This window comes from Narcine bancroftii, chromosome 4 (assembly GCF_036971445.1).
Source record: "Narcine bancroftii isolate sNarBan1 chromosome 4, sNarBan1.hap1, whole genome shotgun sequence".
Lineage (NCBI taxonomy): Eukaryota > Metazoa > Chordata > Chondrichthyes > Torpediniformes > Narcinidae > Narcine > Narcine bancroftii.
The window spans coordinates 316,357,404-316,373,937 of record NC_091472.1 but is presented as its reverse complement, the minus strand read 5'-3'; the positions used below and the strand labels follow the sequence as shown (position 1 = coordinate 316,373,937).

The 16,534-nt window shown below is 38.1% G+C and overlaps 1 protein-coding gene across 3 annotated transcripts in view; it reads right to left on the bottom strand.

Moving 5' to 3' along the window:
* LOC138762298 (vimentin-like) overlaps positions 1-16,534 on the bottom strand; it is a 57,993-nt gene that overhangs the window by 38,084 nt on the left and 3,375 nt on the right. For all 3 annotated transcript variants that reach the window (XM_069936034.1, XM_069936033.1, XM_069936032.1), the window contains exons 2-3: positions 12,881-12,941; positions 6,897-6,992 (exon numbers count right to left, since the gene is read on the bottom strand). In XM_069936034.1, coding sequence (XP_069792135.1) covers positions 6,897-6,992; positions 12,881-12,941 — 157 coding nt within the window. The remainder of the gene's footprint in view (positions 1-6,896; positions 6,993-12,880; positions 12,942-16,534) is intronic.

Below are 16,534 nucleotides of genomic sequence, written 5' to 3'. Positions count from 1 at the left end.
AAGGAATTGTATTATCCTTTTTAAAGAGATACACAACATACGTGGCTTTTAAATAAGTAAGACCACTTCTCACTCGTGCCCAGAAGATGGTCACACCTGTTTGAAAAATATCTTTCTGAAAAATACCTCATCAAGAGACTTGTGATTTTAAAGAGATCTGAAAATATAATGTTTAAAAGTGCTTCATAATTATTTCTGAACTGTCAAAAAGAATCCTCAAGTCAACAGAATGTTTGAAACTGGATGTTAAAATTGACATTTTCAGGATTAAACTTAACTGTAATGTAATGGTTTTGGACTTTAACACACACACACACACACACACACACACACACACATACACACAATCACATTTGCACATAGTAGGGTTTTAAATTTAAAGTTAAATTTAGAAAAAAGTAAGACAAGTTATGTTATTAATAGTTTAAAAAAACTATTTTAAATGTACCACTGTTTGGTGAATCTTCCATTGCTGTTCCTTTGTTAGCACTAATAAGATTTTATTAGTTTGTAACAGCCACCAAATAATCACACTACAGTGGCACAGGAAATAAACCAAGAAATATCTAATGCATGTAAAGAATGGAACAGCAGTTGTCACAGGGTGTTTTGAGTTAGAAGGGATAGAAAGTTAAGGATTTTTTTTGTATTTGTTGTTTGAGTTTTATTTTGATAATAATGTCTAATATAAACTTTGCAATGTTTAATGTTCAGAATTTAAATAATCCGATTAAGAGAAAACGTGTTTTAGCCTATATAAAAAAGATGAAAGTTGACATTGCTTTTTTGCAGGAGACTCATTTAACCGAAAAAGAACATTTGAAATTGAAGAGGGACTGGATTGGACATGTATTTTCATCTTACTTTAATTCAAAAGCAAGAGGAGTGGCAATTTTGATTCATTAGAAAATATCATTTGAACTTGTTTCTTTGTCGGAATCAGTTGGTCGTATTTTAATGATCAATTGTAAATTGTTTGCTGAGCCATGGTCTTTATTGAATGTGTATGATGAACAGTTTGTGTCTGAAACTTTCTTAACTTTAGGTCAAGCTAAGGAGAATATTTTGATTGGGGGAGACTTCAATTGTGAGTTAGACCCATTATTGGATAAATTTCTGAAAGTTGTGAAAAAAATCGAAAGCAGCAGTTCAATTGGTTTCCTTGATGAAAGATCTGAATTTGATAGAGGTCTGGAGAAGATTAAATCCAACTGAGAAAGATTTTTCATTTTATTCTTCACATCATAATTCATTTTCGAGGATTGACTTTTGTTTAGCATCAGCACATTTACAAGCAGGTTTCACTCAAGCTGAATATAAGAGTAGGATCATTTCTGATCATTCTTTGCTGTTTATTTCTTGTGTGGGGCCGGAAGTTAATCAATCAATTTTTCGCTGGAGGTTTAACATAATGTTATTGAAAAAAATCAGAATTTGTAAAATGTTTAAAGGATCAAATTGCTATTTATTTAGATTTGAATAAGAATACAGTCAGGAGTAATTTTATTGTATGGGATGCTTTAAGGGCATTTCTTTGTGGTCAAAACATGTGTTATGCATCAAAGGAAAAGAAGAAATTTCTGGTAGAGTCTCAGTTGTTGGAAAAACAAATAGCAAAGTTGGAAAAGGAATATCTACAGAAGATAATAAGGTTTTTTTGACAAAATTGAAGCTAAAATATAATATATTGCAAACTGACCAATGTGAACGTTCGATTCAAAGATCTAAGCAACGTTATTACGAGTTAGGGGACAGAGCCCATAAAGTCTTGGCATGGCAATTGAAAACTGAACAAGCTTCAAGGATTGTTAATGCTGTGAGGAAGGACAATTCAGTTACTTTTAAACCTCAGGAAATTAATGACCAATTTTTGTCATTTTATCAGAAATGATATGCTTCTGAGGGAGTGCGAGATGATGATTCTATTGAAGCGTTTTTGTCAGAGTTAAATTTACCAATATTGAAGGAGGAGGATGTGAGAAAGTTGGATTCTCCTTTACGGATTTAGAAATAAAGGATGTTATTCAACAAATGCCTAATGGGAAGTCACCAGGAGATGACAGGTTAATTGTTGAATTTTATAAACTTTTTTATGATGATCTGTCCTCTGTATTCATGCATGTTCTTAATCAGGTAACTCAGGAACAAGCTTTACCAGACTAGTGTTTGAGTGGTTTCATTGATCAATGCTTCATGTCAGCAAACCAACCTACCAATGGTAGTATCATTAGATGCTGAAAAAGCTTTTGATAGGGTCGAATGGAATTTTTTATTAAAAATTTTGGAGAAATATAAACTTGGACTTTTATTTATTGGTTGGGTGAAGGCATTATATAATAATCCTGTAGCAAGGGTGGCGACAAATGGTCAATCTTCTTCCTTTTTTAAATTAACGCGTTCAACTTGTCAAGGTTGTTCTTTGTCGCCAGCTCTATTTGCGTCGGTCATTGAACCGCTAGCTCAGGCTATCAGGCAGTATGAGAGATTGGGCTGGATGAATATAAGATTAATTTATTTGCTGATGATGTTTTGATATATTTAACTAATCCGGATCAATCTTTAATTTACTTGCAAAATTGTTTAGAATTATATGGTAAATTATCTGGATATAAAGTGAATTGGAATAAAAGTGAAATTACAATCAATGTTGACAAATTAGCAAATTTCGATGGACTGATAAAATTAAGTACTTAGGGATAATGATTGATGTAAAATTTCAATCACTGTATAATTTAAATTATGTACCATTAATTTTATCAAAGATTAAATGGAAAGATTTACCTTTAACTTTAATAGGTTGAGTAAATTATATAAAGATGAATATTTTTCTGCAAATTCAATATTTGTTTCAATCGATTCCTTGTTCTCTTCTGAAATCTTTTTGTCAAGATTTAAATAAAGTAGTTCGAGAATTTTTATGGAAAGTAAAATTGGCAAGAGTAGCAATGCATAAATTGACCTGGTAGTATGCTTTGAGAGGTTTGCAATTACCTAATTTTAAAAAAATTATGAAGCAGCTCAATTAATATTTATTATTCGTATGCTAGATATTTCGAACCCTCCGAGTTGGGCTAGGGTGGAATTGGCTGCAATATTGGAACCTTGTCCCCATCAGTTTGTATTTAAATAGAATACAGTTTAGGCGATGTCCCTTACAGTTTTATTCTTGTTTTTCAGCCTCATAATGACTTCTTTGACTTACATTGGCACAACTCTGGTTCTCATGTTAAAAAATAGCATCTACAGACTCCAAAGGTGATACAAGGCTTAGAAGCAAACCTAGTTCTCTTATACCTGCATCAATGAAGCAAATAAACATATCTGAGTACTCACAAACACCTATGAAGCCAAATATCCCGAAACATTATGGTGCCCTGAAATGGGGGAATTATGTATAAAAAGTGCTATAATTTCTACATGATTAAACCAAAATGTATGCAAATAACCTTGAATAAAATCTGGAATGTGGACTTTAATCACATGAGAATTGTTTGATTATGAATTTAAAACTGTGGAGCACAGGGGCAAATAAAGGGAACATAGAACACTACAGCACAGTACAGGCCCTTGGCCCCTTGATGCTTTGTCATTCTATATATTCCTTAAACAATTACTAAACCCTCCATACCCCATAACTCTCTATTTATTTTCCATCTGTGTGCTTGTCTAGGAGTCTCGTAAATGCTCCTAATGTTTCAGCCTCCGCACCATCCCTGGCAAGGCATTCCAGGCACCCACAACTCTCTGCATAAAAAATGTACCCTTGATGTCTCTCCTAAACTTCCCTTCCTTTACTTTGTATTCATGTCCTCTGGTGTTTGCTATTCCTACCTAGAAAACAGGTGCTGGCTGTCCACTCTATCTATGCCTCTCATAATGTTGTAGACCTCTATTAAGACTCTTGTCATCCTTCTTCGCTCAAAAGGAAAAAATGCCCCAGCTCTGCTAACCTTGCCTCATAAGACTTATTTTCCAATCCAGGAAACATCCTGGTAAATTTGCTCTGTCCCTCCACATAGCTTCCACAACCTTCCTATTATGAGGTGACCAGAACTGAACACAATTCTCTAAGTGTGGTCTTATCAGAGATTTTTAGAATTGCAACATGACCTCTCTACTCCTGAATTCAAATCCCCATTAATGAAGCCAGAATCCCATAGACCTTCTTAATTCTCCTATTAACCTGTGCGGCAACCCTGAGGGATGTATGGATTTGGATCCCAAGGTCCTTCTGTTCATCCAATCTCTTTTTAAATATTTTTTAAAAATTTTCATTTCATATAAAACCACTAGCAAACATATCTACACCCCCCCCCCAACACCCTACAAACTGAAAAAACAAGAAAAAAAGGGACAAGAAAACCATAATAGGAGTACTTTACTTTGTGATACTTTTAAACTAGAGACCTAAAAAGAGAAAGGGTATGTTCAAGATTCATTTAAATTTAATACCAACAGTTTATAAATATGGGCTCCATATTTCACAAAAGATGATATTTATCTCTTAAATTATAAGTAATTTTTCAAGTGGAATACAACTCTGAACTTCTGCATGCCATCCATCTATCCATTCCCAGATCAGTACCTGACTTTCAAGTTATAGCAATACATTTTCTAGTTATTGACAAAACTATTTGAACAAATTTTACTTGATACATATTAGGTTTAATCCCTCTAACATCTCCCAGTAAAAATAACATTGGATCCTGTGGGAATTTTACTCCAGTTATTCATTCTAATAAATTTCCCAAATTAAGCCAAAAAGGTTTACCATAAATATGCTTGTATAATGCATTTCGAGTATAATGCAACCCCCCATTTTGGAGGGGAAAAAGGGAGAAAAATTTTACCCCCATGTATAATACGACCCCCTCCCCTCGCCCACCCAATTCATGCTGCCGTCTCTCTTCCCCCTCACCTGCCCAATTCGCACTGCTGTCTCTCTCCCTCCTCGCCCGCCCAATTTGCGTTGCCATCTCTCTTCCCCTCACCCACCCAATCCACGCTGCCATCTCTCTTTCCCCTTGCCTGCCCAATTCGTGCTGCTGTAAATATGCGTTTATTATGTGACACCTACTCTGAGCTTGAATTTTGGTACAAAACTTTTCGCATTACACACGCATATTTACGGTAATTGTAGAATACTACCAAGTCAAATGTAAAAAAAGTACCAACTTATTGTTCCCATCTAAAACATAAATTTGAATAAATATAATTCATATTATGTAACTTTTGAGGTATTAAATATATGAATAGAATTATATTGAACTATCTGATATCTCACATTTATTGTAATCCACACTCTTTAAGCAACCATTAACCCTGTTCTCAGCCTTCTGGTCTATCCTTCCAAAATGCATCATCTAACACTTATCCAGATTGAACTCCATCTGCCACTTTTCTGCCCAACTTTGCATCCTGTCTATATCCTTTTATAACCTTCAGCTCCATCCACAACAACTCCAACCTTTGTACCATCCACAAACTTACTGACCCATCCATCCACCTCTTCATCAAGGTCATTTATAAAAATCACAAAGAGCATGGGTCCCAGAACAGATCCTTGTGGTACATGAGTAGAACAATGTCCTCTAGGAAGAATACTTTCCTTCCACTACTACTGTCACTACTATGTGCTTTTTACCTGCAACCAATTTTTTTATCCACATTGCCAAAGTTCCATGGATCCCATGCCTCAAAACTTTCTGAATGAGTCTCTCATGGGGGACCTTGTCAAATGCCTTTCTAAAATCCATGTAGACCACATCTAGTGCCTTACCCTCATCAAATAGTATCTTTGTCCCAAACATTATAGAGGGCACTGGATTTAAGAATGTGAATGCCATAAATAGGATGGACAGCCAATACCATTTTTTAAGGGTGGCAATAGCAAGTACCAGGACACATCTGTTTGAGATGAGTGGCAGAAGTTTAATGGAGATGTTAGAAGTAAGTGGTTTTTTTTGTATACAGAGAGTAGTGGGTACCTGTAACGCATTGCCAAGGTTGGTGATTGATGCTGGTACAATGTAGACATTTAAAAGACTCATGTAGGGGCATGAATGAAAGAAAATAAAGGTAGGGAAGGGTTAGGGTTACATATGATTGTACAGCATTGGGCCAAAGGGCCTGCACTCTATTGTAATGTTCTATCTTGGAATTATGTAACTGTGTTTTATCTCTTGACAATAGACAATAGGAGCTGGAGTAGGCCCTTCGGCCCGTCGAGACAGCACCGCCATTTTACAGATCATGGCTGATCACTACTATCAGTACCCCTTTCCAGCCTTATCCTCATAACCCTTAACTCCTTTGCCCACTAGAGTCTTATCTAACTCTCTTTTGAACATAATCAGCGAATCTGCCTCTACCACCCTCTGTGGCAGAGCATTCCACAGATTCACACTTCTCTGTTGGGATTTGTCTTGGGAGTGGCAGTGCCTAAGCTGTTATAGTGCAATTATGGAATTTAAAAGCTGAATTTTTGGCTCATGAGGCTTCAGCAAGAGGTCTGAGCAGTGTTATTGGTAAAATATTACAACAATTCATATCAGTCAATAAACTTGGTTAAGTGGTTTAAATGAAGTTGGTTCCAACAGTAAAGCTTACGAGTGAGCTTAGTAATAACAAGGGGAGACCTGCAGTGCTGCTGGCAGAGTACATCTGGTCTATTTCAATATTTAGAACTTGTAGATTGAAAGCTTTAGTGATTAGGCCTTTGCACAAACAGTTAACTTAAATCATCTTTAACACTGGGAAGTAATTTAGAAATGTTGATAAAGTTAAAATCCAGATATCACTTGATTTTCAATCTTTTATAAAGGGCAAAGCATTAACTATATGATTTAGGATAGGTCTTTACAACGGTTGAAACTTTAAAAAAAAATTGTACTCACTATATCACGTATGTCTTCCAGTTGTGACAGTTGTATTTCCGTAAGTTTAACCTTGCGCTGAAGTTTATCTACTGCGACATTGGTTTCATCGGTTTTCTGAAAGTTCAATTTTATAGTTTGAATTCACTTCAACTAAAATAGGATAAAGATACAAACAGCTATGGAGTTAATTTTATATCTGAAAAATAGACATATTAATTATTTGAGAATGATTATAGACACAAGACCAAGAAATTCTTTCACATGGTTCAATGCTAGAAATGTAATCAAAGATCAGTTATTTTCAGATAAGGGCTGTGAAATTTTCAAAACTGGTAGACAACATAGGGGCAAATTTCATTTGCAATTGGTATGGGGCACGTACACACACAAAAACAGGCGATGAGAGTTTATTGTCATAGACTTGAGTATAATATATTGATGGACCAAAATTCTCATTTTGTTGCAGCCAAGAAAAGACACTACTTAACAGAACTTTTGTTTGTGGCCATTATGTTTGATACTTGGATCATATACCAGAGACGTGTTACGTGTTATCCGAGGCTTGATAAAGCTCTTGTCCCACCCACCTGAACATTGAAAGGTTAAGGATATGGGTCAAGCACAGGCAAATGGGGCTACCTCATGTTAGGTCATTCCAAAGGGCCCATTTCCAAACAGTGCAATTCTATGACTCTTCACAAGACTAGCTGTGTTTTTTTCTGACACTGAGGAACATTAATGGGGCTCCATCCTCTGAGCGGCTCTGAACTGCATCTGAAACTGTTTATAAGAGAATGTATTTTGCCTGTGACTAATGCTAGAAATCATTCCCAGAGTGCCCCCAGCTTAGTGAAAGCTGCAGCAGAACATGAATGGGTGGGGATTGTGACTTTCAAATACAATTCTGGAGGCTTTGTCCAACAAGTTATAGAGGAAAGCAGTCTTACCAATAATGTGTGGGAAGGGCCCCAGATTGTTAATACGACAGTGAAAAAGATCACTAAGGAGGTCAATGGTAGGTGTGATGATGAAGGACAGGGTCACTATGTGTAAAGTTTAATGACCTAACATGCATGGTCAAAGTCAGTGAACATATTGTCAAATCCCATTTTGCAATAAAAAATGCTAACTTCCCACATACATCAGTCCACACAAAAGGCATCCTTTACTAATCTGGCAACATTATTATTCAGGTCTCTCAGAATTCATTTGTCTCGTTATTACAAAGATCTCGTTTTTTCTTTGGCTTGGCTTCGTGGACAAAGATTTATGGAGGGGTATGTCCACGTCTGCTGCAGGCTCGTTGGTGACTGACAAGTCCGATGCGGGACATGCAGACACGGTTGCAGTGGAAAATTGGTGGGTTGGGGTTGGGTGTTGGGTTTTTCCTCCTTTGTCTTTTGTCAGTGAGGTGGCTCTGCGGTCTTCTTCAAAGGAGGTTGCTGCCCGCCGAACTGTGAGGCACCAAGATGCACAGTTGGAGGCGATATCAGCCCACTGGCGGTGGTCAATGTGGCAGGCACCAAGAGATTAACCCTAACCCTTACAAAGATAAGGAGACACAAAAGACCGAATTGAGGGATGCTGAAACCTGGAGCAAAAAAAATACTCACTGATGGAGAACTCTATGGGTCAAGCACATCTGAAGGGACAAAGGACTCTCATGCAGGGTCTTGACCCAAACTGTTGACAATTCGTTTCCCTTTACTGAGGCTGCTTAATACTGAGTTCCTCCAGCAATTTGTCTTTTGCATCACAAACGTGAGCCTTTCAGGTTTTTACCCATATCTCAGAGCTTCCATAAAATTTATAGCAGTTCAAGTACATCAGACATATCTACATGGCAAGATTGTGAATTGGAAACTGCTCTCTCATCAGGAAAGACAGCAAATAATAGCAGAGTAAGGTTGTGGTTGAGCAGGGTTTCTGGGTTAAGACATTGTCTTATGGCCCTTGAATATTGAGTACCAATTTTTACTGGTTATCATGGAGATTATCATCAGTGGAGTTATGGAGAATAGTGCAAATCATGATTTTTCATACCTGATCCTTTGTTCCACTTCCCACTTGCGTCTTATCGCAAGATCTTGCAGATGTACAAGCAGCATCTGGCCCAAGCAAACCCTTTTATCTTTGTTCCCTCACATAACCTCATCCTCCATGCCTATTTTTAAATTAGCCACTTATCCAGATACCAATCAAGCACTAAACGAAGAACGTGTCCCTTCCTTTGATGTGATACTCATAGTTATGTCAGATATGGGCACAATGAAGGTGCTTAGAGACTGTATCTGCACATGGCGAGTAAGGTGACATGAGCTAAAAAGAGGGAAATGGCATCCTGGATGTCAGACCCTGGAGGATGAAGTTACACACAGAGGAACAACTTGTAACAAGACTATAACAAGACTACCCTTTCATCCCCAAAATCAATTAAGTGATTGTGGTGGTACACCACCCCCCTACTGCAGGGGGCAACCTCTGTACCTGCAGGAGTGTAAGGGGACAGGACAACACCTGGCCGGTTGTCAATCAGTCGGCCTGAAGGGATCAAGCCCCACCCGGTCGGGCGTCAATCACCCTCCGGGATATAAGCCTGCGCCGGCCTTCCGAGGCCTCACTCAGAGTTGCTGCAGCCACAGCCTGCCTGACTCTGTGGAAGTCTTTGTGGATTAAAGCCTGTTGTACAGTCTTTATCTTTGTGTGTGTCTGATTCTGGCTAACAGTGCACCACAGTGATCCAATTCTAATTGCCTCCACAAGTATGTAACATAAAGCAACCAAAAGTGTAAATAAATCAAGCATAGTCCATCTATGCCCTGTACAAGACCTCTACTTTTTGTACTCCATTCCTCTTGCAATAAAGGCAACTGTATTTCAAATGATTTGTCCACCTGCTTGCCAACTTTCTGTTTTATGTACATACATCTAGATCCTCTGTAGATTTTTCAGTTTCTTTCCTTTTAAACAACATGCTGCTTTTCTGTATCTTCTACTAAAATAGCTAACATCATTCACCACATAGTACTCCATTTACCAAATTCTGCCCAGTTACTTAACCTATATCAATATACCTTTGCAGACTTGTCAAGAAACCTTTTTATCTTATGATTAATTGAGTATTGCATGGAGCACTAGTGCCAAATCTGATGACCTGCAAAAAAAAAATTGGGGAAATTGATAAGAAAATCTAAACCAAAAATTATGAGGGTGATTTTTTACCCTGAAGCACGTGCAAAAATGTACTCAGTTCCCAGTGGAACTCACATCTTCAACATGCTGATCACCGGGAAGAGGTGCTCAAAGCAGGGCATGCATGCGATCACAAACTATAAAGCCATCTGGTCCAAATAGGAAACAGCACATTCCTCCCAGATAAGCCTGATGCATTCTATTTAAAAACACAAAGCTGGAGAAACCCAGGTCAAGCAGTGTGTGTGGTGATATGTAATTACACCACTAGGTCACCAGGGGTCAACCCAGTGACCTTGTATATAAAGCAGTCCAAAGCTGCAGTCTAGCCTTAAAGATGTCTTATACTCGCACTGCTGGTGTGGTTATTGTCAGTACAATTTAATAAACTAATATGTACACTAAAAGGTCTTGTCTCTCTGCAAGATGAACCCGGAAGGCTAGACTGTAGCTCTAGACTGCTTTATATACAAGGTCACCTGAATGACCCCTGGTGACCTAGTGGTGTAATTACATATCACCACAGTGTGAAAAAACACACAAATGCTGAAGAAACTCAGCAGGTCAAACAGTGCCTTTATATAGCAAAAGTGAAGATACATCACCAATGTTTCAAGCTGGAGCCCTTCATCAAGGTCAAGCAGTGACCTTTATATAGCAAAGGTAAAAATACATAACGGAAGTTTCGGGCTTGAGCCCTCGCTCGCTTTGAGCAAGAGGCCAGTGGGATCAGTAGTGCAGTCCCTCTATCCTTTTACTTCCCTTTCTAAAACATCAAAACACATGAATGCTGAGCCGCCAGTCTTGTCTCTTGTAGCTAATTATGGTCACAGCATCACAATTCCATGCACTAATCTGGGCTCTTAATTTATTTTCCTTACTAAATTAATTTGTCTTGAGAGTAGTAGTGGATGGAAAGTATTCTGCCTGGAGATTAGTGACTAGTGGAGTTCTGCAGGGATCTGCTCTGGAGCTCCTACTCTTTGTGAGTTTTATAAATGACCTAGATAAAGAAGCAGAAGGTTGGGTAAGTAAATTTGTGGATGATATGAAGGTTGGAGGTGCAGTGGATAGTGCTGAAGGATGTTGTAGGTTACAAAAGGATATAGACAGGATGCACAGTTGGGTGGAAAAGTGGCAGATGGAGTTCAATCTGGATGAATGTGGGGTGATGCATTTTGGAAGGTCAACCCAGAAGACTGAGTACAGGGTGAATAGATGTTGAGGAAAAGAAGGATCTTTGGGTCCAAATCCATTCATCTCTCAAGGTTGCCATGTGGGTTGATAGGATAATTAAGAAGGCCTGTAAAATGCTGGGTTTCATTAGTCAGGGTATTGTGTTCAAGAGTCAATCTACTCTACAAATCTCTGGTGAGAAACCACATGAAGTATTGTGTTCAGTTCTGTTCACCTCATCATAGAAAGGATGTGGAAGCTATGGAGAGGGTGCAGAGGAGATTTACCAGGATGTTGCCTGGATTAGAAAATAAGACTTATGAGTTATGAGGCAAGGTTTGCAAAGTTAGGGCTTTTCTCTTTGGAGTGAAGGACAAGAAGAGACTTAATAGAGGTCTACAAGATTCTGAGAGGCTTTTTTCCCCCCCAGTACAGGAATAGCAAATGCTAGAGGACATCTACATAAAGTGAAAAGAGGAAAGTTTACAGGAGACATCAAGGATAATTTTTATAAACAGAGTTGTGGGTGCCTGGAGTGCCTTGCCTGGGGTGGTGGTGGAGGCTGAAACTTGAGGGGCATTTAAGAGACTCTTAGACAGGCACATGGATGGAAGAAAAATAGAGGGTGACAAAGTATCAAGAAGGGTTTAGTATTTTGGTAAGAATCTATAGGTCAACACAACTTTGAGGGCCAAAGGGCCTATACTGTGCTGTAATGTTCTATGGCAGGGGTGTCAAACTCAAATTCACAGAGGGCCAAAATTAAAAACTTGGACTAAGTCGTGGACCAAACTAAATATTTATTGAAAATTTTCAACAACATCTGCATGTTTTCTCTTCTTTCAACATATGTAATGTTAAACTTTTTCTTATTAAAATAAATGTTTAATAATAGTTTTGGTTAAACTCTTTCCAGAAGAAGCATTAACAAATGAGAAATAAAATATTCAATAAATAATATTTCTCTATAGCCTTTAAGTTCCTTTTAAATGATTTTTTTCACAATCCAACAAGTCAAAAAAATAACAACTTGCTTCAATGAAAATCCAATCTTTCAACTATGAACAGTCCAAAGTGAACCAAAGAAAATATGAATCCAAGCTTAGCTTGCTACACTGTGATTTACTCTGATTTACCTGGGTCTAAACCAGATACTTGGCATCTCTTCTTAGATGCAAGTTCATCAAACTCTGGGGTCAGAGTTTGCCTCCCACCTGTCTTGAAAGGTCCTGTTTTCTGTCTTTCGTTTGGCCATTTTTCGTAAGGGGTTTATTACGTGTGAGTTGGGCGACAGGTCACAGATGCTGATGAAAGTAAAGAGAGGAGGTGGGGGCGATTAGCGGGCTGACGGGCCGGCGCCAATGTATTTGCAAAGCATTCTGGGATTTGTAGTATTAGCTGTGCGTGCGCTATACTAGCACGGCGGCCAGCGGGCCAGCTCTAATACATATTTGATATGATCTTGCAGGCCAAATATAATTATATCACGGGGCAAATTTAGCCCGCAGGCCTGAGTTTGACATGTGTTTTCTATGGTCTTATCCATAATACTCCTTGCGAAAAATCCAGTCTGCAATTCCAACTGACTTACCTGGATAAGTAAACAAATACAAACTGTTGAGGAATATACATGCCTTTTTTAAATCTTCATAATCTTTTTCAGCCTCCTTTCTTAGTTGAATTTCTTTTTCCAATCTACAACAAGAACAAAAATACAAAAGCAAAATATTGCAAATTATAAAAATCTGTAATAAAAACAGGACATTTTGAAAATGCTCATCAGGTCAGGTCAGCAGCTGGGAAGATAAACAGTTAATTTTTCATCATTGAAACGTTAACTCAGTTTCTGCCTCCACCCATGTTGCTTGACTTTCAAAGTATTGCCTACATTTTTTTTGTTTTAAGGTGCTTGTCTACTTGCTATGCAAATTAATAATTTTGAAACATTATTTGAAATTACATTATACTGCATTTTAAAACAATATACAGTAGCACCATAAAATAGTTATTTCATGTTAAAAAATGGTGGTGATGTTGTAGCTGCTGCAACTATCAACAGCTTCATATGGGCTTTAAACAGTCTGTTAAAGGCGGTGACGGTGTTTATTTTAAAATCCTGAGACTGTCTGGTTTGGGCTCAAGATGGCATCAACCTCAAGGGGTTAGACTCCTGAGAAGCAGAGGACTAGTACAGGGCATCAATAAACAGGGAGGTCACAATGTCTGAGAAGGAGAAGCAGAGGAGACAGTGACCAAAGCAGTGGATCAGTGAGGGACTCTGTGACTAAAGAACACAGACGCCGGGCTGTTGGGACTCAAGGAAGGAACCCATGCAACCTGCGGCCTCCTGGCGACTTGCGGTCAAAGGACTCACGTTAGGCTGTGGGCTGCGGGACACTGGATGAAGGGATACCAGGCATCGGAACCGGGATGCGAAAGGGTGCCAAGGGCACTGAAGACTTCCTGATGGTGTAGATTACATGTTTTATTACATGACAACAAAAGAATCTTGAAGTTATGATTTTCATGCAAGGAATCAATCAAGTAAAACCATCCTTTCATTAGCCATTCTCTGCCTTTAGTTGGCTCTGGGCGCCCTTTCCCCCCCAGGACTCTGCTCAAAATTTATGGGCCCCTTTCCCTATGAAGCAGTCAAGTTTTGGTTTCCTTCTGTACTTCTCTCTGACTGACTATATAAAAACAAATATTTATGTTACTTGAGGAGAAAAAAATGGCTTTTACTTAAATGGGCCAGTGGGGCATCAAGTCCCCATTGAGATTGGCTGATCTAGGGGGCGTGGCAAGATGGCATAGGGAGCGGACGTGCCTTCCCGGTCTCCCCCAGGCAGTTATATAAATACCCGTTTTAAGAATATTTATTTTCTGTTAAAAGTCTTTGTTTTGTTTATCAATTGTTTTTAGTTTAAAATGGCAACAAAGATTAAGGAAAATAGAGTTCAAATACAGAACAAAACTACTCTCCGACTTTGGAAGAAACTCGGCCTACTTTCCCAGACAGAACCACAGAGTCAAGGCTGGAATCTTCTTAAGAACGGAGCTCATTAATTGGACTGTTGGATAAGCTGGCCTTGGACACCCCTCTGAAAGATGGTGATGAATATTGATTTGAAATGTTTTATGAAGATAAATTGCAGTAATTGGCATTGGTTGCCCGTGAGTTTTAAAAATCCAGATAACATTAAAGTTTATTAGTGATTTTTTTTTGGATGGAATATCGGAAGGATGAACTTATTATCTATAAATACAGAACAAAATTACATTCTTTGACTTTGGAAGAAATTTGACCTATTTGCCTAGACAGAGCCGGAGTTGGTGCTGGAATTTTCTCAAGAACAGAACTTATTAAAGTTGATTTCGGACTCCTTTTTGAAAGATGGCGACGAATGTTGATTTGAAATATTTGAAATATTTTCTGAAGATAAACATATATATGGAACTCCTTGACCTGCAATAAGGTTTATCAGTGATTTTTTTTTGGATGGAATATTGGAAGAGTGAATTTATTATCTGTGAGTATGCATACATTGCAAACAGATTTTAATAGTTTTGAAAAGGTTTTTTTTTAAACTAAACAACAAGATCAGTTTAATATTGAGAAAATTGGAAAAAACGGAAACTTTATTAAATTTGTAAACTCAGTAGAAAGAAACTATGAACAAGATTGATGATTTATAAAATTAAAGTCGAAGGAGCAATGTCCAAGAAGAGTTAAAAATTTTGAATAAGTTTTTCTTGAAAATAAACAATAATTTCAACTTAACATTGAGAAGATTGACAAAGTGGAAAATTTGATATTAAATTGGGAAACACAGAAGAAAGAACTTATGAATAACATTGATGCTTTAGAAGATCAAGACCGAAGGAATTATGTTCAAGAAAATTTAAAAAAAACTTTTTTTGAAAGTAAGCTACAAATTCAACTTGAGACTGAGAAGAATGGAAGATTCGGTGTTGAACTGGGATGTTCAGAGGTGTTTTAATTCAGTGGATGAAATTCAGGAAGACTTGAAAAAAAAAATTAAAAAAAAAGCTTTTATTGATTGTAAACAATGTTTAACTCAGTGTTGGGAGGGTGGAAAGGGTGCAAAATTTAATATCAAGTTTGGATTTTCAAAAAAAAGAGTTTATGAATAAGATTGGTTAAATTGATGGACCGGGGTTTTATGGATATAAGAAATGATGATTTTTCGGTTTATACTTGTATTTTGTCTGCCTGGGGGGGGGGGGCAGGGAGTGGTACTTCTCTCCCGAAAGTCATAGGCCACTTGTGGTTTATACCACACCCATTTGGGTTTTTGGGAATTAACCACCACAAGGTGGTTTCCTAAGGGGTTAGGGGAGGTGGGGGGGGGGTGAAAATTTGAAAATTATTTAGTATCTATTATGTAATATTATACTAAGTCAATTTGAAATGAATGTATGGAGATACTATAAATAAATTTCAAAAAAAAAGAGATTGGCTGATCTGGATCATCCTGACGCCTACAGCAAAATAGGACAAGTTTCAACCACAGACTCTAAAGAATCTCCTGGTGCATACAGCATTAAACAAAACAGGATGAGTTTCAACAACAGCACTTCCTAAAGAATCTCCTGTAGGGCTGGACACGGCCAAGAAAGACTCAGCCACCACATTGAAAGGCGTTAATGACTGTTTTTATTCAAATTCAGCGCGCGCCCTTTTAAGGGCAGCAGGAGCTCAGTCACCTCGTGGATTGTGACGTCATAATCGCTGCCCCAGGCGCGCGCTGGGCAGGAGACTTGAGGCAGGGAGAAAACCTTGACAGCGCCATCTTCCCATGGCTGCCCCGCCACGTGGCGTTACACACAGGGCCGGTTCACCATGAGAGAGTGCGCCGCCACACTTCCAGCAATAGAACTAGTTAAATATTTTTATACTGCAATGACATCCTCAGGACTTTTTTTTGTGGCCTAGCAGTAAGGTTATCAAATTTAGGACATTGCTGTGAATGGTAATATAAGGTAGTGGATTTCTTGAAATGCTATTGTTACTGGCATGTTCACAAATATGCCTACTTTTCAGATTTGATTAAACGTGTGGGGTTGCTTAGCTTGGCCTCCAGCAGGCTATTTCAACTGCTGTATATGCAAATTGTTCTATGATTTCTAAGCTGGACATAGCTTATGTTCATGCACTGCTTCTTCTGGAATGATCTTCTGCAATCATCACCAATTAAAGGTGGTCCCTGTGCTTAATAATCATGGTGAAGTATGGGCCATACAAATAACAAAACATATCTCCTGAT